This window comes from Mytilus edulis, chromosome 6, assembly GCF_963676685.1.
Source record: "Mytilus edulis chromosome 6, xbMytEdul2.2, whole genome shotgun sequence".
NCBI classification, from domain to species: Eukaryota; Metazoa; Mollusca; class Bivalvia; order Mytilida; family Mytilidae; genus Mytilus; species Mytilus edulis.
The window spans coordinates 86,537,035-86,560,509 of record NC_092349.1 but is presented as its reverse complement, the minus strand read 5'-3'; the positions used below and the strand labels follow the sequence as shown (position 1 = coordinate 86,560,509).

Sequence of the window (23,475 nt, the reverse complement as noted above, 5' to 3'; positions counted from 1 at the left end):
CAGGTTACCCTTCTTAAGCTGTTAACCAAATATAAAGTCATTCTCTTCAGTAGAACCAATAAAAACTGTTGAAAATATTTGACTTCAATCTAGCACCAACTCATAGAGGAATTGTATATGATCCTTGTTTGTTTGAAATGGAGGCCGATTTGACATTCTTACATTTTTTATTCTGTCACATTGTTTGTGTCTCTATTCTATTGTATTTTATTGATAATAATGACACTTTTCACATTTTCAATTATTTAGTATGAATTTTGCTCATTGTTTGAAGGTCATGGTGACTTGTTATTGTTTACATTTTTTTATTATTTAGTGTGGATTTTGCTCTTTGTTTGACCATAGTGACAAGTAATTGCTTCATTTTTTTTACTTTTTGGTATCGATTTTGCTCTTTGTTTTAGACCATGGTGACATATAATTGCTTCACATTTTTTATTTTTTGGTATTGATTTGCTTCTTGTTAGACCATGGTGACAAGTAATTGCTTCGCATTTTTTTACTTTTTGGTATTGATTTGCTTCTTATTAGACCATGGTGACAAGTAATTGCTTCACATTTTTACTTTTTGGTATCGATTTCGCTCTTTGTTTGACCATGGTGACATGTAATTGCTTCATTTTTTACTTTTTGGTATCGATTTTGCTTTGGTTAGAGCATAGTGACAAGTTATTGCTTCACATTTTTTACTTTTTGGTATCGATTATGCTCTTTGTTTGACCATAGTGACAAGTAATTGTTTCACATTTTTTACGTTTTGGTATCGATTTTGCTCTTTGTTTGACCACGGTTATATGAACTTATTCACATCGTTGATCATTAAGAAAAGTTGTCTCCAATCACACCACATCTACGGTCTTTAAATTCATCTATCAATATTACAAAACAAACATTCACAATATTTCTTTAGATGTCATTTGCCATCATGAAGAAAACACAAGAGTTTTTTTTTAAAGTTTATTAAACTAGATCAGAAAAATAATAAAGTTTAATTTATACTCAAAAGTATAAAATTGATCATAGAAGTTTATCAAATACTTATAGTCCATTGATCTAAGTTTTTGATTTCTGAGCCATACATGAAAAATAAATGAAAAATAAATTAAAATTATATAAAAATATATCCATGTAAAATTATATCTATGTAAAAATATATCTATTCAAAATCATATCTTGCAGTAGTAAATGCATATGGAAATTTTTCTGCAGTATATGCATATGAAAATGATAAAAATAAATAATATTTGTCCATGTTCCATATCTATTGTCCATTAATGTGAATCAGTTGAGGTCAAATTCCTCACAGAAGTGGTGTCATTGTTCCATCATACATTGATATTTCACCAGAGTCTTTTATGGATGTCTGTCTGTCACTGACACTATGAAGAGATATACTTCTACATGACTGACTGTCCTTCAACCCATTAGAGAGAGGTGTCATTTGACCCGATGGCACTGGTGATCCATTAGAGGGAGGTGTCATTTGGCCTGGTGGCACTGGTGATCCATTGGAGGGAGGTGTCATGTGACCTGACAGTACTGGTGATCCATTACAGGGAGGTGTCATGTGACAAGACGGCACTGGTGATCCATTAGAGGGAGGTGTCATTTGAACTGACAGCACTGGTGATCCATTTGAAGGAGGTGTCATGTGACCTGATGACAATGATGATCCATTAGTCATGTGACCTGATGACACTGGTGATCTATTAGTCATGTGACCTGATGACACTGGTGATCCATTAGTCATGTGACCTGTTGACACTGGTGATCCATTAGTTATGTGACCAGATGACACTAGTGATCCATTTGTCATGTGACCTGATGGGATTTGTGATCCATTAGAGGGAGGTGTCTTGTGACCTGATGGGACTGGTGATCCATTGGACGAAGCCCACCAGACAGTATTCTTGGACTTTGTTATGGAAGTACCACTTTTAGCTGGCGATCTATCATCCAATCCATTAGAGGGAGGTGTCATGTGACCAGATGGCAATGGTGATCCACTGGATACAGACGGAGCCCATTGGACAGTATTTTTCGACTTTTGTGTAGAAGTACCCGATCCTGAGGACCCTGGTTTAGGTCCATTATCTAACATGGCGTTAAGGTCTGCTGCCAGACTAGAGTCAACAACTTCACATGGATGTGGTGCTATTTTAGACCCTGAACTTACTATCAGAGGATCAAATGAAGACACATGACTTTTCTCAATGGTGCAATCACCTTTTGAAGAAGATTCCTGAAATGGAAAATTAAAATGTCTAATTTTTTGTTGCAGAGATTAAGACGTATACATGTATAAAGATGAACAACCTAAATGAAACAATTATGAATACAAAATAGATCTTTGATACAAGCCTAATACATCAATCATCTGGTATCTCAAGAATGTCAAAATCCCTACTGATCTTAAATTCTTGTGATAAGTTCTCATATTACACTAGAGTTACAACATTATTACAAAAGATTTGTGTTTAATAAATAAATCACATACTGTGGATTAATTCATTTTTCGCGGATACCAATTTTTTGTGGGCAGACAGGTAATTGAAATATGTAATTGTAATTGACCGTAATTAATTACAATTTCTAAAGTAATTGAATGTAATGTGTAATTGAGCATTTTTTCAATTACATGTAATTGATAGTAATTAATTACATAGCCAAAACTGTCCGTAATTGTGACTTAGATGGAGAGTTGTCTCATATATTGGCACTCATACAACATCTTCTTATATCTACGAAGTATTGTTGATAGATAAACAAAACATCAACTTACCGTTTTATCTGGATTTTTAAAATCTGTAAAAAAAAATAAAAAAATAATTAAGATAAATTATAATACAAAAAGATTTTAAAGTTCAACTGAAGCTACTTATCATAAACCTATTTTCTTTTAAAAAAAACTGTATGAAACAAAGAAAATTAGATTCTAGATGAGTTTATTTAATTTGTGACTATAAATCATAATGGTATTAATTTATATTAATGTTAAAGCAAAACTTGATATTTATGAACAGAGAAGTAATATAACAATTATGATAACGAATAAATTGGGATGAAAACAAGATCCATGATTCGTTATATTCACCATAAGATATACAATAAATGTGTATACTTGTCACACCATATCCAACTTTTAGAAAATCTTTGAGAAATCATGTCTCATTTTTAATATTTTTCATGCCATATTATAGAAATTCCTAGAAAAATTATACAAATGATACATTAATTTGTATTTCAATAAACTTAATACTGATGACTATTTACACATATAATACACATACCAAATGAAGGATTGTCAGCTGTAAACCAATCAGAATCATCCATGAAATCTGCAAGAGAGGCTTGTGAACCACATGAGTTGATTGTGTCCTCACTTTGACATAAGATGTACTTCTCTATCCATGGTATGTGGTTCCTGAAAGGTCATTTGGGTATTATTAATAAGGGTAGGCCATCAAAAGCATATAATATTATATATGCACCAAATGTATAATTAATAAACACTTCACAATAAAAAATTATGGCTGTCTCAAAGTTGATACATGTTTGATATTGGAAAAAAAAAATTCTCTACATTATAACTTTAAATAGCATAACATAACCTTTAAAATAATAATATTCTCTACATTATAACTTAAATAGCATAACATAACCCTTAAAATAATAATTTAAAGGTCATATTTTCATAATAGGAAATAATCCCACAAACAAATAATGGGAGATAACTCCCACAAACAAACAATGGGAGATAACTCCCACAACCATAAATATACAAAACTTACTCTCTTCTTTTCCATCTGTAAACTAACAACAGTACTGTCCCAACAATTAATAACAAACCAATGAGGATCAAAGCAATCATCCATCCACGTAACTGACAGATCGGATTATTTTCTGGACAAGCACACTGATAATAATTCTGGTAATTATAACAAACGAATGGGTCTGGACAAGGGGAGCTGCTACACTCATTAAAATCTTCTTCACAATGGATACCAGTCCAACCAGGCGCACATAAACAGTTGTAGTTGATATCAAAACTTTCTGAAGCTCTACGGTAGTGTTCACATGGATAGGATATTACACTGTCATTCTTTGCTGAAAACATAAATATTTAATTTTGAGAAGATGTCATACAGAAATAAACATGTTTAAGAATATGCACTAGATTTAATCTAAATTTAAAAGAACCATCTTTTGAAATTATTTTAAACTTGATCATATAATAACTATTAACAATACTATGTTCTTATTGGCAGAAATAAGAATCCTTTGAATTCCCACATTTGTCTTTTCACATAAATATTTTGGCAAACTTACGTTGACATTCTCCCTCATTGCAACATGGTGACTCCATCACTGTAAATTGTATGGTGACTAGACGTGATAAGGCACTATTAGCATCTGTGAAGTACACTTTAGCCTCGTCGTAGCCAGAGAAGGAATAATTCTGTATGTACGTTAATGTCATATAGTTCCATTCGTGTTCGTTAACTGGCTTCAATAGCGACAGGTCACATGGCAACATAAAATTATCCTGTAAATTACAAATAGCAATTTAGTGAAGAAACATGTTTTATTAAAAAAATCGTTATGTGTAACTACAAGAGTAAAAACATAAAAACGAAGTATAGAAGTCGATTCCTGCGATAAAGAAACAAGAGCAGTGCTCTTATATAAATCCACTCCCTAATGATCAATTTATTAGGCATACATTTGTACACTGTAAATACGTGCATTCTTAAATTAATGTGCTGTTTGGTCACTTGTTGAATATTTCTCTATATCTGAATTCTTGGATTAGCTTTTCTATAAAGAATCACAATATTTGTCAGGCGCGTAGCTGCCTATACGCTAACACGCAGTTGCGTGCACATCGATTCGGCATGCAGAAAATAAATGGCAAAATAAAAATGTATAGATTGAATGTTAAAGGAAACACCTATGTTGTCACTTTTTTAATTGATGAAATATCATTAAATAACGGCATTTGGTTTCAAAATAAAAGTTTCATTGGAGATTATGACAAAATCGGACAGTAACTTGTATCTTTTACTAGATTTGAATTTGTAATGCTCAGTCTAAGACATGTAGTTTTTGGAGAACAGTGCACGGTTCATCAGTTTGGAATGAAATGTACCAATCGGCATTAGAATTATCAGAACCCCTCGATATCGTTGAAAATATGCCGAGGCGATGTGGTCGACAGACTACCAGAGCCAATCACCCTGCAAACACGCCAAAACAGTATTGGAAAGTCTCATTATTTTTTGCGTTCATAGACCATATGATATGATAAGGGAACTGGAGAGTGGAGTCGCGTCTAGTATTGTCAGAAAAATCGCACTCTTGTGCTGTATCTACTCCATCGTGCTGTAAGAAATATAACAAACGAAAAAATCTCAACATTATCTGAGACATATGAAACTGACCTGGCATGTGATTTTGACGAATTCAATTGGGAGGTCGCTCGATGCTGAACACGTACGCTGGTTCATAACATATCGCGAGTGCTACCATGGAGATCTATCAGTGTACTAAGTATGTTGAAAACAAATGTACGATCAACAATGAACGACAGTTACTAGCATTACTGCATATTCAACATTTTTCTGCATAAAAGGGTCCCAAAAATTTTTCACCTCGCTCCGCTCGGCGCTAGGTGCATGCACATCGTTTCTTTCTAGCTACACCCCTGTTTGTGTGCACCCCAAACATGTTGATTAATGAGTTAAAACCTATGTATTCAGGGGGGGATTCCATAGTCAAATTGCTGTATGCTAGTAGTTTATGGACATATATAATCATTTAATCAAAGCGTAAGCAAACCAGCCTAAGATCTTTTTTCTTCTTCATAAAATTATTGTATACAGACAAAAATGGGTTTGAAATGTAAAATTTGAGCATTTGTGCTTCATAAAAATCTTTGATATAAAAACCCTTGAAAGTCAAGTAGATTTAGACATTCATACGACTATAGTTATTATTACTGAGAGTACATGAATAAGAGATTCAACATTTTCCACATTACTACTGAAATGAACTTACAGTCCTGTCTGTGACATTTGGACATGGATTAGCAATGGTGGGTATACTGGTTGAATTGTCTGTAATATTCATAACTCCACCAACTGGTTCCTGGACATTAAGCTGTAATGTATCCCCTATCTCTACATCATAAGCTCCTAGTAAAGCATACCAGGAAGGAGACCAGATATGTTCATTCCAATCGTTCTTCTGTTCCAGATAAACCTGTAATCGATCAATCATTTTTGATAACCAGTAATAATCAAAGTGCTTGTAAGCACAGAAGGGTCAATATCTATTTCTAACTGAATTATTCTCTTAATTTTCAATACAGCAAAGCAACGAACTGACCAAGTTGAACTTCTTATTATCATTTTTGTTAAATGAGAAGTTTTTTGCATTGAAACACAGCAAATTTAAGGAATTTTTAATTTATAATGTTCTATTTCAATTTTATAAAAATAACATTTCTGTACCTGTTTAGTTTCTTACATTTCCTGTTGCACATAACCAAATACATAAGTTTATATTGGCATCCCTTCCAGAGATGTTACAAAAACAAAAGGACACTATACAGTACTGGTAACATAAACTTTTAGTTGTAGTTAAATACACCATTCAGTTTGCTCTGAAACCAGAGGTGTGCCTTTAAAAGGCAGAATCTCCACACAAGACATGACCTGACATGGCAACAAGACTGGGTAACTGAGGGGAGATAACTTACCAAAACTGGTTCTGTAGGATCTGATGGTAGCTGTGAGACTCCCAATAAAGTCAGGAAGATATTTGGTGGGTCTGCTACATCGGATACATTAACAGTCAGCCATACTGTTACATTATTTGGTGGAATAACTGAATCAGTTAGAACTTCCTGTAGAATGACTGGGAATGTCTGAATACCATTACAGTCCTCACAAGGTGTAAACAGCAGTCTGAAAGAGAAAAAAATCAATACCAGAATAGCTCTCACAAATGTGAATAGCAGAGACAAATAAAATACAAGTATTGAATATTTTAGAAATGAAATTACTTGAAAAATATTTTGTAGCGGGTTATTTCAAAGTGTCCACCACATTTTTTATTTTATTTGGAATAGACAGAAAAAATATTACAGTTATTTCTTATAATTTAATTCTAAATTACATTTTAAATTGGATTAAACCATGAAAAAGCGTTGATGACGTCACAGTCACATTACTAAATTATGTCTATGAGCTGATAAACAAAATAACGGAGGTCAATCAGAAGACGTGTTACATCCAAAATTAAATTATTTTGTGGTATACCGTATAATTTTGAATATGTAAAATCAAAGATATTATATTACAATCTTATAATGCCAGTATCATAACTAAATGAACTTACACTCCATCAGTAGACAGGATAGGTGTTCCCATGGTATAATTAGTGTAGTTAACATCCAGATAGAACTCTATCATATCTCCCTCATCATCTGTAGCCTCTAACTGGTACTGTATTGTACCTAGAAATATACAAATCACTCAAACTTATAGTCTTTTAACTTTTAAAACTGTGTATTAAGAACAAAGTCTGTTCTGTGGTCGGGTTGTTGTCTCTTTGGCACATTCCCCATTTCCATTCTTAATTTTAATTATCATATATCATTGTGATCGAATTTATGGAAATCTAAAAATGATCAAACTGGACTGGCACGATCATAGAAGGAGCTCCATAAGGGTATCCCATTTCTAAGTTCACTTTCAATCATATACATGTAAAACATTTAAATAAAATGGTTTGAAACATTTCTTTTAAGGTCACAGGTCCCTTATAGTTATATGTCATCAATTCGTTGTATATTTATCAAATCTAATTTATCTCTCAATGAAATAGCATAAGCATTTTAGTTATAGGTAATGTATGAAAGGGTATGTATTTTTTGATTTTCAAAATATTTGTACTCAATGTTTTAGATGATCACCCCTACAACAGTAGGTTGAATTTTTATTAATTTTTTTCTAGACATTTTTGTGTCACATGACTTACCTGCATCCTCAGACATGTAGATAACATCTGGTACTGTAAGATAAGGTTCTGAATTCGTAATGGAGGCTTTGACATTTGCTAGAGAAAACATTGTCTCATGTTTGAAGTATGGTTCATTGACTGCACCTTCTGATAAGTCTCTCCATGTGTTGCATACCTGTAACATGGTAGAAAATATGTATTATAAATTACACATACCTGTTAGCAGAAATGTACAACATAGTCCAGGAAAATAATTATAAATAGCAGATAAAATCTTGTTAGCATAAGCAAAATTAAAACTTATATATAATAAGAAGCAGAAAATTGTACTCTCACATAGAGATTTCCATTGAAATTGTATTCACTATTTGCAGTAAAAATGGAGATATTTGTCAAAAGCTCAACCTCGAAAAGAGGACTTAATAAGAATGAGAGAAATATAAATACCTTGACAGTAACAGTCCCATCATTATGGAAGACCTCAGTATCTGTCTCATTACAGGTTCTACTAGACTCCTCCCACACTTGTCTCACTGAAAAATAGACAGAAAGGAGGATTAATAAGACCTTTTAGGCTATCTGGACCATATAGTTTTCATTGTTGTTTATTTAGATTTGTATACAGTGTAACCTGCCTAATCCGACACCTGAGTATTCCAATATCCTGCTTTAACTGACATATTTCCATGGTCCCAAATATGCTTATCCTTGCAGAAAAAACGATATTCCGACACCCTGCTTTATCCAATATTTTTTGCTGGTCCCCCAGTGTGTCAGATTAGGCAAGTTACACTTTATATACTTTCTCATGTACATTTTTTGTACATCAGGAAGTTGAGTTAAACAATGAATACCCAAAAATGGTTGATTGATTGTTGAATTGCACAATTTCCAGTGGCAAATATTTTAGGGTGAGATTTAAATGATCTAAATTAAAGTATCTAAAGTAACAGGTATGTTGAAACCTAGGAACCAGTTCTACACAATTATTTCTTATTTTACCTGGATTCCAGTGTATCAATATTGTCCTATTGCCAGAATCATGGGGTCCAGGTCCAGCAGCATCACTGTAGGTCATCACAATCGGTCCAGGCATCAACATATGGCCCACAGACACAAAGGCATAGGCAAATTCATTTCCATACAGTCTACAACAGAAAATAACCATACAATTAAACAGTAAAAAAAACTCCTTTCAGTAAAATGATGATTGAGATATGTTCAACTGTTATTTGTACCATCAGCAAAACACAACCATGTAGGGTTTCAAATCATATAAAATTTACAATGTATACTAAACAACAAAAGGAACTAACCATCTCTACTAAATGATTAAATGAGTCAAAATTTGACTACATTTCTAGAGTCGTATATACACACAAAATGTTGTGAAATGAAAATTTCAGTAACTTAATTTCTTCCATCCAAAAAAAAACCCAACATTTTTAACTTTCAGTCTTATAATCATACCTTCCAAGCAGTGTTCTATCCACTAAAAAAATTGTACAAGCATATATTTTGTGACCTTTATGTATGATTGATTGATTGAGAAGTGTTTTAAAGCTACTTTCAGAACTCTGGTTGAAGGAAATATCTGAATATGTCTGTCCTTTTTTGAGCTTGCATTTTTAATTTGCCTTTTCAGAAACTAAAGGACTTTGGGTTATCTCATTGTTCGTACACCAAAATGAAAATAACACATTTGTAACTTTCAGTTTCACAATCATACCTTCCAAGCAGAGTTCTATCCACTAAATCAGTTGTAGTAGATGGATCAACAATATAAGGTACAAAATCTGTTGATGCTGCAGAATCATAGGTCGCAGTCAACTCAGATGGAGTAAGGATTGTAAACGTTGTACTGTGTCCAGAAGTCAAATCTACAATGAAAAACAAGAAATCATCAAAATATCATTATACGTGTAAGGATTGTAAACGTTGTAATGTGTCAAGAAGTCAAATCTACAATGAAAAACAAGAAATCATCAAAATATCGTTATACGTGTAAGGATTGTAAACGTTGTACTTTGTCAAGAAGTCAAATCTACAATGAAAAACAAGAAATCATCAAAATATCGTTATACGTGTAAGGATTGTAAACGTTGTACTGTGTCAAGAAGTCAAATCTACAATGAAAAACAAGAAATCATCAAAATATCGTTAGACTATACGTGTAAGGATTGTAAACGTTGTACTGTGTCAAGAATTCAAATCTACAATGAAAAACAAATGATCCAAATAATGTTTTGCTGTCTATCATAAAATGTACAAGCATAGCTTTTGTGACATTTATGTATGATTGATTGGTTGTTAGTGTTTAAAGCTACTTTTAGAATTCTGGTTGAGAGGATGATTTGAATATGTCAATCCTTAGCTTTTTTCAACTAACATTTTTCAGGGGGCGGTTTCAGGATTTTAGGCTTAAGTGGGCTCACCCGCCATGCCCCAACCTGAATCTACCCCAGGTTTTAATTACAAACAATGTAACTGTAATTCAAGAAAATATCAAGAGTGCAAACAAAATAATTTAAGTAAACTTAAGAGGATTTACTTTTATACTTCCTATGCCTATCAGAGGTTTTAATTGTTACATCAAATATTGTTTTGTCCTTATAAACCTTAGATATACTTACTACTTGAAGTAACAATGACTAAATCATCTCCGACAGCTCTCTTCATCCTTCTACGAGACCCTGAGTTGACTGATATGGTAATGGCCATTCCATTCAGTGATGTTTCTAGATCAGTGTTAGCATTGGTTATTATAACACTTCCCATGGTTTTGTTAACACATTTCATGGCCTCATTACATAACCTCATCATCATAAAAATAGTCCGTCCTGGCTCCATGTTGAATGCATTATTGTCACTGGAGAGACGGTCTGCGTCAGACATGTCTGGATCCTGCACAGGGTTTAATTCAGATAACCGTCTCATGTTTTCACCATTGACTTTCACCCATCCATCTTCAATCATGATAGTACCAGAAACATTGTATCCTACCCATGTACAAGGGAAAATGTCATCCTTTCCTTCGTCAGTACCACAGCACAAATCTGCAATGTTTAAGATAACCGTTATAGTACAAATAGTGTAAAATAATAGTGTATTATTGCATCACTAACACTGTCGCTATATTCGCATTAAACTCACAATAGTTTCTAAATTAACTGTAGTATTTAACATCAGTCATAGCTGAAGCTAATCTACAAGGACATTTCTCAATAAAAAATTATGGAAGTTAAAGTCTTAGATTAGGGGGGTTAAACCTTAATAGGGACTACCCAATCGGGTGTTTTTAAGCTCGCGATTTCGGGATTGACCCTATCGGGATCCAGAAATTCTTTTTTCAAATTTCGGGTTGTCGGGATTAAAATTTCTTTAAATTTGGGACCTCAGGATTTCATGTTTTTAAGCCTGGGATTTTGGGATCAGGACCCCTCCGACCCTCCTCTTAGATCCTACAATCTAGTTCTATTAATCAACAATGCAAGAGACAATTCAAACTCAATAATTATGCAATGATAAACTTAAACCAATTTACAAGTCATAAATGAAAATGACTTAATTTGTTTAAAAAATTAAGAAAGACAATCAGGCTCAAAGATAGGGATGAGAAAAAAAAAACTCACTGATAGTACTATATTACAATATAAAAGACTTAATTTTTTTTAAATCGAATGCAAGCAAGGACATACCTGCCAACTGTCACTATTTGCTGGAATTTCCCCCCATCGAGGCTCCCAAATGAAAATTTTGAAAGTGCAATTTTGTCCATAATTTTACACAAAACAATTAATTTTACAATGGCTAAAAGTTGGCAGGTATGCAAGGACTTGAAAATTATGTTTAAATGATAATAAGAGGGGTGTAAAAGGGGGTATCTGCACGGAAGAACGTGAAATAAAATTGCCATTTCACGATGAATGAACAATTAAAAATTTCCTGCACATTGATCTTTTTACAAATTTCAACAAACCTTTTTCACGGCTGTATGTGAAATAAAAATGGCAAAACTTGTTGCCTGAAAATAACCCTTTACCAACCTCTATTAACTTTAATATACATACCATATCTATTGACTGTCTCGTCATGACTTAGTGTAAATTCCACCCCTAGTTTGGTTGGATCAGTACTCTGCAGTGAATCTGTTGGAGTGACATCAGCTGATAGCTGGGTAGCCCCAGGTATAGTGGTATTCACATCATCTACTGGTGGCTCAAGAAGTACAGTTACACCTGTTAAGTAAATCAAACAGGGTTAATATTTAAAGTTACCATTTACTATAATATTGATTATTGGTGTTTTAATGCCACTTTTAAGCACCAGATTTGGGCTTTATCATGGCAGTCAGTTTTTATGCGTGGAGGATGTCGGAGTGCTCTGAAAAAAACCACCAACCTCCGATAGGAAAATGAAAATCCTAGTCAATAAAATTTTTTTGGCCTTATAAGGCAGCCATGAATAACTTAGATTTTCCAACTTTTTCTTTTAATATCATTTCTCATCAAATCTTAATTCCATAAATTTGCAACTTTTCCCGTATCTGACCTACTTAATATATCATTAATTTTCTTCTACAGCTCTTACTTCATAAACCATTACAGTTTTATCAAGAAATGAGACTTTTATTCCCGTAAATCATTATTTATCCTCAATACAAATAATCAGACTATTCTCAAAACTTGTCTAGCCAAAACAATTTAGCAGTTATTCTATAAATGGAATATAGTGTTATTTACCTTTAGTAACATTATGGCGTAGAGTCTGTCCAGCACCATTCTCACAGATCAGGGACACATAGTATGTGCCATTCTGTTCCAAGATGCCTTCAAATGTACTATTAATGGCAGTTTGTTTAGTACCTTTAGACTCAAATTCCTGTAACTCTTGGCCCACCAATTTTCCTTAAAAATAAATGAACAAAATATTAATATATAATGTTAAATTTGCGACTATCGTTAGTGTCAATATCATGAATATGACCACTGTAAATTAAGAAATTATTGTGAGCTTTTTATAATGGCGAAAAAATGCAACAGGGTTATAATCGCAATAATTCAAACTTGAATTTTGACACTTTGAATATGAATTAAACAGAATTTTTCTCAATATTGCAAAAGTAAAAATTGCATTTTAGTCTTGAAGGACAAAATCACAACAGTAACACGAGTAAATGCACGCAACAAATTCTGAATTTACAGTAAGATTTTCTGTGATTTGTCAAATAATCATGATCCTCTTTCGTCAGACTGTTTAAAAATAGTTTCTGACTTTACAATTTTCTACTGTTTTGTATCAATGACAATAAGAGGTTTTGGAATTCATGAAGGATTTGAATCAAGTGCACCTTTTGCTTTTATACATGCTTCAGACAATGGTCGGCAACAAATTAAACACACCTCCTTTAAAGCAGGCATGAAGGGCGATGGACCTTTATCAGACTCGGGATCGGGTGTTTTAAAGCTCTGGATTTCGGGAATGATCCTTTCGGGATTTCGGGATAAGGGAATTCTTTTTTCAAATATCCAGATGTCTGGATTTAAATTTATTGAAATTCGTGACCTCAGGATTTCATGTTTTTAAGCCAGGATTTCATGATCAGGACCCTTTCTTTATTGTGGTGTTGGATCCCTGATATCTGACAGGAGTAAACTTCCCATGATCTATATCAACATAGATATCTCCGCCACTCTGACCCCCTCAGACATAAGTATATGTACTAACCACAATATCACTCTCTTCATCAAAACATCTCCAGAATGCCTTGATGGTGGTGTTGGATCCCTGATATCTGACAGGAGTTAACTCCCCTTGATCTATATCAACATAGATATCTCCGCCCATTACATCAGGATCAAATACTGGTGGCGTATCATCAATGTAAAATCCATCTGAAGACACAACTGTGGTTACACCAGAACCAAGCACAGCTTTCACTGAAATTAATCAAACATTTTTTTAATGATTCATTTAGTGTAGGTAAAAAAAAAATCAAAAAAAATCTATTAAATAGATTGCATGTTTTATTCAAGCAATTCATGTAATTACAGACTATCAATTGAAGAGTTAAAAGTTCTTAGATGAGATGTAGTTGAGAAACATCCACGAGTTTAAAAGACAATTAATGATCTTTGTACCGCTGATTTCCTAGGCAATATCAAAGAAGTAGGCATCTGAGGTTACAGATTCTGTACCTACTTTACTGTGAACAAGAATGTGTCCCCAGTACACGAATGCCCCACTCGCACTATCATTTTCCATGTTCAGTGGACCGTGACATTGGGGTAAAAACTCTAATTTGGCATTAAAATTAGAAAGATCATATCATAGGGAACATGTGTACCAAGTTTGAAGTCGATTGGACTTCAACTTCATCAAAAACTACCTTGACCAAAAACTTTAACCTGAAGCGGGACAGACGGACGAACGAACAGACGAACGGACGAACAGACGAACGGACGCATAGACAAGAAAACATAATGCCCCCTACTACCGTAGGTGGGGCATAAAAATATCACTAGAATAGCGTCATATTCAACATTGGGAACGTGTATACTACGTTTCAAGTCAACCAAAAACTTTAACCTAAGGCAGGACGAAGGGGCGAACGGATGAATGGACGGACGGACTAAGGGACAGTAGGACCAGAAAACATAATGCCCATAAATGGGGCATAAAAAAAGTAATATGTATAGACTGTACTTGGTTTTTACCTGTGATATAATAATCTATTGTTTTAGTCTGGTTATCCTCCATTCTTGTAGCTGGCAGAGTAAAGTTGTCAAGCATAAACTGGTATAACACATGTTCATTAGCATCACATGTTGAATTACAGTTGTAATTAGAACATAAGTTATAACACAGGATACATGGTGTTATCATTTCTTTAAAAGGGACAATCTCTGTGCCTAATGTTGTATTTCCTATACCAATTTCATACTTGATTATTGGATTTGTTCCACCTCGGAAAGGAGCACCATATCTGCAATGTGCACCTGGTTCAGGAGGTAAAACAACATTACGGAAGAATGTCTTGGTGGAGTAGGGATTAAAACTGTCAACGACTGGTGGTAGATAATTGTTTTTAGGGAATACATGGAAGACTAGATCTGTGTCTGTACTGAGTTCACGTATACCACATATTTTACTCCACAATATACCATCCACATATAAATAGAAGCACAATGCAAACAGAAGAGGAAATAATTAAATCCTACAAAACATATATCAAAGCCAGTAATGAAAAGGTAAAAGGCCATACATTTAATGGAAAGGAAAATACATTCAAATAATTGAGAACATATTGCTTTTTTTTAGAGGCTCATGCTAGAAAAAGTTCATGCTAAGTATAATCCATCATCAATTTACTGTGTATAGTTGAACATCATTTTTCACACTTTTTCTGCATTAAGTGCTGTATCAACTTCCTTTTTTTTTACCCTATCATAAAATGTTATTTACATCTCAGTCAGATTTACAAAGTCAATTTCCATCCATCGACTTTAAATACAAAACAGTCATGCTCTCTATACAGAACAGACGGGTTCAATTTCCAAACAAGTATTTCTTAAAAAGCCTAAAAATACTCATGCTTATAACTAAGGAGAATAACTGCTCATTAACATTAATTTGTTCCTGTATTTTAAAAAAAAAAACTTACATTTACAGCTTCATCAGCTTCAAAGTCAATAGCAATCTTGTAAGTGTGGAAATCAGCTGAGGGGTCAAAATTTAGGACATCTTCTACCATTTGTGGGGGTAATGTATCATTAAAGTCTCTACACCACGTTACAACTTGTGGGTCATCACCTAGAAACACAAGAGTGCACACGCTGAAATGTCTCGCCTTCTTTGCTAACCAGTGATATTATGTTGATAGACCTAAATATAAAGCTTTATTACAACTGTCACATAAACTCAACATTAACCAAAGAAAACGAAACATTTGATCAATGAACCATGAAATGAGGTCAAGGTCAGATGAACCATGCCAGGCAGACATGTACAGCTAACAATTCTTCAATACAACAACTATAGTTGACTTATTGCTTATAAATTAAGAAAAACAGACCAAAACACAAACACTTAACACTTAGCAATGGACCGTGAAAATGAGGTCAAGGTCAAATAAAACCTGCGTAACAGACATATAAATCATAAAATATTTCCATACACCAAATATAGTTGACTAATGCATAACGTATTAGAAAAATAGACCAAAACTTAAAAACTTAACTTTGACCACTGAACCATGAAAATGAGGTCAAGGTCAGATGACACCTGTCAGCTAGACATGTACACCTTACAATCATTCCATACACCAAATATAGTAGACCTATTGCATATAGTATAAGAAAAACAGACCAAAACAAAAAAACTTAACTATAACCACTGAACCATGAAAATGAGGTCAAGGTCAAATGACACCTGCCAGTTGGGCATGTACACCTTACAGTCCTTCCATACACCAAATATACTAAACCTATTGCTTATAGTATCTGAGATATGGACTTGACCACCAAAACTTAACCTTGTTCACTGATCCATGAAATGAGGTCGAGGTCAAGTAAAAACTGTCTGACGGGCATGAGGACCTTGCAAGGTACGCACATACCAAATATAGTTATCCAATTACTTATAATAAGAGAGAATTTAACATTACAAAAAATCTTAACTTTTTTTCAAGTAGTCACTGAACCATGAAAATGAGGTCAAGGTCAAGGACATTGGACATTGGACATGTGACTGACGGAAAGTTCGTAACATGAGGCATCTATATACAAAGTATGAAGCATCCAGGTCTTCTACCTTCTAAAATATAAAGTTTTAAAGAAGTTAGCTAACGCCGCCGCCGCTGTAGCCGCCGTAGCCGCCGCTGCCGCCGGATCACTATCCCTATGTCGAGCTTTCTGCAACAAAAGTTGCAGGCTCGACAAAAATCAACTCATGTTAGTACATGCATATTAATTTATTTTTTGAAAAAATCATACAGAATGAAATGTCACATGTCCTATAAAATTTTATATAGCAGTCTGTTTGCAGGTTGAAAACATTTTACAAGTTGAAAAAATTGATGTGATCACAACTTCATGTTGCTTAGTCTTTAAGTTTTTATGTGTTGTGTCTTCTGTATTATTATTTGTCTGTTTGTCTTTTTGTCGAGCCTTCGACTTTAGTCGAAAAAGCGAGACTAAGCGATCCTACATTCCGTCGTCGGCGTCATCGTCGGCGGCGGCGTCCACAAATATTCACTCTGTGGTTAAAGTTTTTTAAATTTTAATAACTTTCTTAAACTATACTGAATTTCTACCAAACTTGGACAGAAGCTTGTTTATGATCATAAGAAAGTATCTAGAAGTAAATTTTGTAAAAAATAAAATTCCATTTTTTACGTATTTTACTTATAAATGGACTTAGTTTTTCTGCGAGGAAACATTACATTCACTCTGTGGTTAAAGTTTTTAAAATTTTAATAACTTTCATAAACTATCCTTGATTTGTACCAAACTTGGACAGAAGTTTGTTTATGATCATAAGATAGTATCAAGAAGAAAATTTTGTAAAAATAAATTTCCACTTTTCCGTATTTTACTTATAAATGGACTTAGTTTTTCTGCGAGGAAACATTACATTCACTCTGTGGTTAAAGTTTTTAAAATTTTAATAACTTTCATAAACTATCCTTGATTTGTACCAAACTTGGACAGAAGCTTGTTTATGATCATAAGATAGTATCAAGAAGAAAATTTTGTAAAAATAAATTTCCACTTTTCCGTATTTTACTTATAAATGGACTTAGTTTTTCTGCGAGGAAACATTACATTCACTCTGTGGTTAAAGTTTTTAAAATTTTAATAACTTTCATAAACTATCCTTGATTTGTACCAAACTTGGACAGAAGCTTGTTTATGATCATAAGATAGTATCAAGAAGAAAATTTTGTAAAACTAAATTTCCACTTTTCCGTATTTTACTTATAAATGGACTTAGTTTTTCTGCGAGGAAACATTACATTCACTCTGTGGTTAAAGTTTTTAAAATTTTAATAACTTTCATAAACTATCCTTGATTTGTACCAAACTTGGACAGAAGCTTGTTTATGATCATAAGATAGTATCAAGAAGAAAATTTTGTAAAAATAAATTTCCACTTTTCCGTATTTTACTTATAAATGGACTTAGTTTTTCTGCGAGGAAACATTACATTCACTCTGTGGTTAAAGTTTTTAAAATTTTAATAACTTTCATAAACTATCCTTGATTTGTACCAAACTTGGACAGAAGCTTGTTTATGATCATAAGATAGTATCAAGAAGAAAATTTTGTAAAAATAAATTTCCACTTTTCCGTATTTTACTTATAAATGGACTTAGTTTTTCTGCGAGGAAACATTACATTCACTCTGTGGTTAAAGTTTTTAAAATTTTAATAACTTTCATAAACTATCCTTGATTTGTACCAAACTTGGACAGAAGCTTGTTTATGATCATAAGATAGTATCAAGAAGAAAATTTTGTAAAACTAAATTTCCACTTTTCCGTATTTTACTTATAAATGGACTTAGTTTTTCTGCGAGGAAACATTACATTCACTCTGTGGTTAAAGTTTTTAAAATTTTAATAACTTTCATAAACTATCCTTGATTTGTACCAAACTTGGACAGAAGCTTGTTTATGATCATAAGATAGTATCAAGAAGAAAATTTTGTAAAAATAAATTTCCACTTTTCCGTATTTTACTTATAAATGGACTTAGTTTTTCTGCGAGGAAACATTACATTCACTCTGTGGTTAAAGTTTTTAAAATTTTAATAACTTTCATAAACTATCCTTGATTTGTACCAAACTTGGACAGAAGCTTGTTTATGATCATAAGATAGTATCAAGAAGAAAATTTTGTAAAAATAAATTTCCACTTTTCCGTATTTTACTTATAAATGGACTTAATTTTTTTGCCAGAAACAAAACATTCACTCTGTGGTTTAAGTTTTTAAAATTTTTATAATGTTCTTAAACTATCCTGGATTTCTACCAAACTTAGACAAAAGCTTGTTTCTGATCATTAGATATTATTCAGAAGTAAATTTTGTAAAAAAAAATTTACTTTTTTCGTATTTTACTTATAAATGGACTTAGTTTTTCTTCCAGTTAACATTACATGCAGTCTGCAGTTAAAGTTTATAAAACATTTATTAGATTCATAAACTATCCTGGATTTTTTTACCAAACTTGGAAGCTTCTTTCAATCAAAAGACAGTATCGAGAGGGAAATTTTTATTGATGTTTTTCCTCATTTTTGTTGAGTCTGCGATTAACAGCAAATTAGTAGGCGAGACACTGGGTTCCGTGGAACCCTTACAAATTTTTATTTTTAGCCATGGCATTTATGAGTTTGACTGTCCCTCTGGCATCTTTCGTCCCTTTTCATGGTAACCTATTGTAACTAAAAACTTAAAACTGATACTGGATGGACTAAGAGATGGAAGGATTAAATTAAGTATATTTTACCTGCAAAGATTTCAATACCACACGAGGCTCTAGCCGGCTGTATAGATAAGTCAATGAGTGAGGTGACAGCTCCACCTGTAGGGTTTTCTACCACTTGGTACGGAGATGATGTTTTATTATGAACAACAGGGGCAGCTTCAGTGGTTGGTGCGACTATTGAATCGTTACCAAACTTCTCCGCTAGATATGCTGTACAGTTACAATAAGTGCAGGTCTAAAAACAGATGTCAAATATAAATCATTTGGTTAAGGGAGAGCTATGTGAAAGGTTCATTTATTTGGCTTAGGAAATTTTGTAACCAATTCATTTACGAAGACAGAATTATGTCAAATATGCACACTTTTCGAATATCAATTTTGTCTCAAAAATCACAAGTGAGTCATGGTCAAGCTACAGAGCTAAGGGTACTAAAATTATTTCAAGGACATATTTTTCATTTTCAATATACATCATACCTCGAAAAAAATAAGCAGGGGATTATTGCCCCTGAGGCCTTGCACATATTTAAAGGAATACTTACTGCTGGAATAGGAGTCTGAAAACAGCAATAACAGACAGTGACAGACCAGTCAGCCTCTGGAACATGATCGTATGGCATAATTTCACCTTCTGGTCCATCCCATAACATCACAGATGTGGCAGCCATACCTTCACCACTAGCAGACTTTATTTCAAACTGTTATTTTAAACATTTACAAGTTATAACATTTCATAAATGAGAATGGCAATGGGGGACAATTGTAAAAGAGACAAAAACCTGACCGAAGAGCAAAGAACAGATAACCTGTTCATAATTGATGTGATGATATTGAAGCTTCCTATATTATTATTTTCACAAGAGTGCACACGCTGAAATGTCTCGCCTTCTATACTAATCATTGATATTATGTTGATAGTCCTAAGTATAAAGCTAAGCTTTAATACAACTGTCACATAAACTTAACATTAACCAAGATAACTAAACAAAGACCAATGAACCTTGAAAATGAGGTCAGGTCAGATGAACCATGCCAGGCAGACATGTACAGCTAACAATGCTTCTATACAACATATATAGTTGACCTATTACTTATAGTTTAAGAAAAATAGACCAAACACAAAAACTTAACACTGTGCAATGAACCGTGAAAATGAGGTCACGGTCAAATAAAACCTGCGCGACTGACATAAAGATCATAAAATATTTCCATACACCACATATAGATGACCTATGGCATATAGTATTAGATAAAAAGACCAAAACTCAAAAACTTAACTTTGACCACTGAACCATGAAAATGAGGTCAAGGTCACATGACATCTGCCCGCTAGATAGGTACACCTTACAATCATTCCATACAACAAATATAGTAGACCTATTGCATATATAGTATGAGAAAAACAGACCAAAACACAAAAATTTAACTATAACCACTGAACCATGAAAATGAGGTCAAGGTCAGATGACACCTGCCAGTTGGACATGTACACCTAACAGTCCTTCCATACACCGAATATACTAGCCCTATTGCTTGTAGTATCTGAGATATGGACTTGACCACCAAAACTTAACCTTGTTCACTGATCTATGAAATGAGGTCGAGGTCAAGTAAAAACTGTCTGACAGACATGAGGACCTTTCAAGGTACGCACATATCAAATATAGTTATCCAATTACTTATAATAAGAGAGAATTCAACATTACAAAAAATCTGAACTTTTTTTTCAAGTGGTCACTGAACCATGAAAATGAGGTCAAGGACATTGGACATGTGACTGACGGAAACTTCGTAACATGAGGCATCTATATACAAAGTATGAAGCATCCAGGTCTTCCACCTTCTAAAATATAAAGCTTTTAAGAAGTGAGCTAACACCGCCGCCGCCGCCGTAGCCGCCGCCGTAGTCGCCGCCGGATCACTATCCCTATGTCGAGCTTTCTGCAACAAAAGTTGCAGGCTCGACAAAAATTTCTGGCTGAAATTTTATTATCAAATTTATTCTATGACAAAGTTTTGTATTCATATATGATGTTAATTTATTATTCACTAGAACATTTTGTTTTATCTCAGATCTAAAAACAAAATAAATTGTTATTTATCATTCTATAGTCATTTTGTTTTCAATATAATGGAATTTTTTGTGACTGTCATACAAGTGAGAGGTTTAGCTAGCTATAAAACCAGGTTTAATCCACCATTTTCTTCATGAGTAAATGCTCGTACCAAGTCAGGAATATGACAGTTATCCATTCGTTTGATGTGTTAGAGCTTTATAATTTACCTTTTGATTATGACTTTCTGTTTTAAAATATTTTCGGCTGAATTCAGTATTTTTGTTATTTTACTTTTTTTGTGTGTACTGAATGAAATCCATCCACAAAAAAATTGATTTTAATTTTTTTTTATGGTCTTGAACTCACCTCCCATTCCCCTCCTCTTTCGTAGTCAGCTTTTCGATAGTATCCTCCAGAATACATTACATCTTTATTAGTATCTCTTGCCAACTTGATCCAAAGTTCGTCATCTAAGATCTCCTTTCCAAGATTTTCTGTACGCATCTTAATAGGCCAGTCCTCTCCTTTAGGATCACTGAAGCCTATTTGTTGAAGGACCTTCCAGTTGGTATCGTTTACAATTGATACAAGACGAGTTGGACACGCTGCTCTTAATGGAGTCCCCAAATGCAGAATAGATCCTGAAATTGTTATAGAGAAGATGTAATATTTTACCTAATACCAATAAAGTAATCTAGATCCTACAAAATTGAAATCTTTTTGTTTCTATAAACAGAAATTATAATCTAGAATTTTTATATTTTAAGGATGTAAAGAATTTTCTAATGATCGCTACATTCTGTTGAAACACTTAAAATAGCAAGTTGAAATTTCGGAGGGAGATCTTTAACTTTGGATGCCTGACATCGAGCAATAACAAACGTGTTTTTTACATTTTGTTTCAACCTACAAAACCAAACCAGATGAGAATTGTCTTATGTTTCCTCTAATTTCAAACAAATTGTACTTCTGTAATGCATCAAAGATATTCTCCTTTTGTTTTAACTAACCTTTAGCACTGTTGGGAGAATTAAACCAAACTTTATCTTTCTTGAATTCCCAGCCATCCACAACTTTCCTGGAGTTGGTTTTGTCATGTCTAATAATATTGGTACCGATTCATCTGTTATGGAAAGACCTTCTCCGTTTGTGATGATAAACTTCACAACTAGTGGTTCGGATTTCTGAAGTAAAAAAATGGCATAAATGTAATAAAATCAACTTTTTACTTTCAGTCTTGAAATTCTTCTATAACACAATTCCATTAGTAAGATAAGAAAGGTTTGCACATCTAGTATGTTTACCAATGATTCAAAATAGCTTTTTTTCCCCTTCAAATTAGCAAATATTCAGGATTTGGCCTTTTTATTGTGAGAATACAGGATCGGGCTCTTTTTTGTTGAAAATTCAGGAAAGGACATTTTTTTTGTGAGAATTAAGGGCCAATGAATTAAGGATTGGCCCTTTATTCTTGCGAGAATTCAGGATTGGGCCTTAATTTTTCTGTGAGAATTTAGGAATGGGCCTTTACTTTTTGCTTGAATCTGGATTAACCCTAACCAAGCCTCAGGAGTTCATGATCAATATATCAGGATCTGGGATAGGATGCTTTATTGTTTTAGGAATTAAGGATGACACCCACTTATACCACCCAACATTTAGGATCAATAGAATAAAACAGAAGAAACAAATTATTCCTACAACACAATAACTTACATTAAGAGTTAGATCTATGAAACTATAATCTGTATAATTGTTGGACAAGGTAATCCAGCTAAAGACCATCTCAGATTCAACCTCTACTGAACATGATATATTTCTCCACAGTGATACTTCATATGTGGCTATATCAGAAATGTCGTTACCATATCCCTCCCAATACACGTACACTGAGGTATTAGATTG

The 23,475-nt window shown here is 33.4% G+C and overlaps 1 protein-coding gene across 1 annotated transcript; it reads right to left on the bottom strand.

Moving 5' to 3' along the window:
* Positions 1-1,064: 1,064 nt before the first annotated feature.
* LOC139526714 (uncharacterized) lies at positions 1,065-23,475 on the bottom strand. The gene is made up of 23 exons (XM_071321878.1): positions 23,287-23,475; positions 22,581-22,754; positions 21,937-22,211; positions 20,056-20,211; positions 19,535-19,748; positions 15,689-15,837; positions 14,742-15,060; positions 13,749-13,964; positions 12,768-12,932; positions 12,096-12,263; positions 10,659-11,081; positions 9,755-9,905; positions 9,028-9,173; positions 8,473-8,558; positions 8,044-8,200; positions 7,402-7,519; positions 6,761-6,968; positions 6,058-6,261; positions 4,330-4,546; positions 3,792-4,107; positions 3,291-3,424; positions 2,783-2,805; positions 1,065-2,242 (listed from the first exon to the last, which is right to left on the bottom strand). Exons 3-23 carry the CDS (start codon positions 22,072-22,074, stop codon positions 1,301-1,303), a joined length of 4,650 nt encoding a protein of 1,549 aa, XP_071177979.1. The 5' UTR covers positions 22,075-22,211; positions 22,581-22,754; positions 23,287-23,475; the 3' UTR covers positions 1,065-1,300.

Excerpts from the sequence above, each read along its gene's own strand:
- LOC139526714 (XM_071321878.1), bottom strand. The coding sequence starts at position 22,074 with ATGCGTACAGAAAATCTTGGAAAGGAGATCTTAGATGACGAACTTTGG. Across the intron at positions 8,559-9,027 it reads ATTGATACACTGGAATCCAG|TGAGACAAGTGTGGGAGGAG; the intron begins GTAAAATAAGAA and ends TCTATTTTTCAG. Across the intron at positions 2,806-3,290 it reads AGCTGACAATCCTTCATTTG|ATTTTAAAAATCCAGATAAA; the intron begins GTATGTGTATTA and ends TTTTTTTTACAG.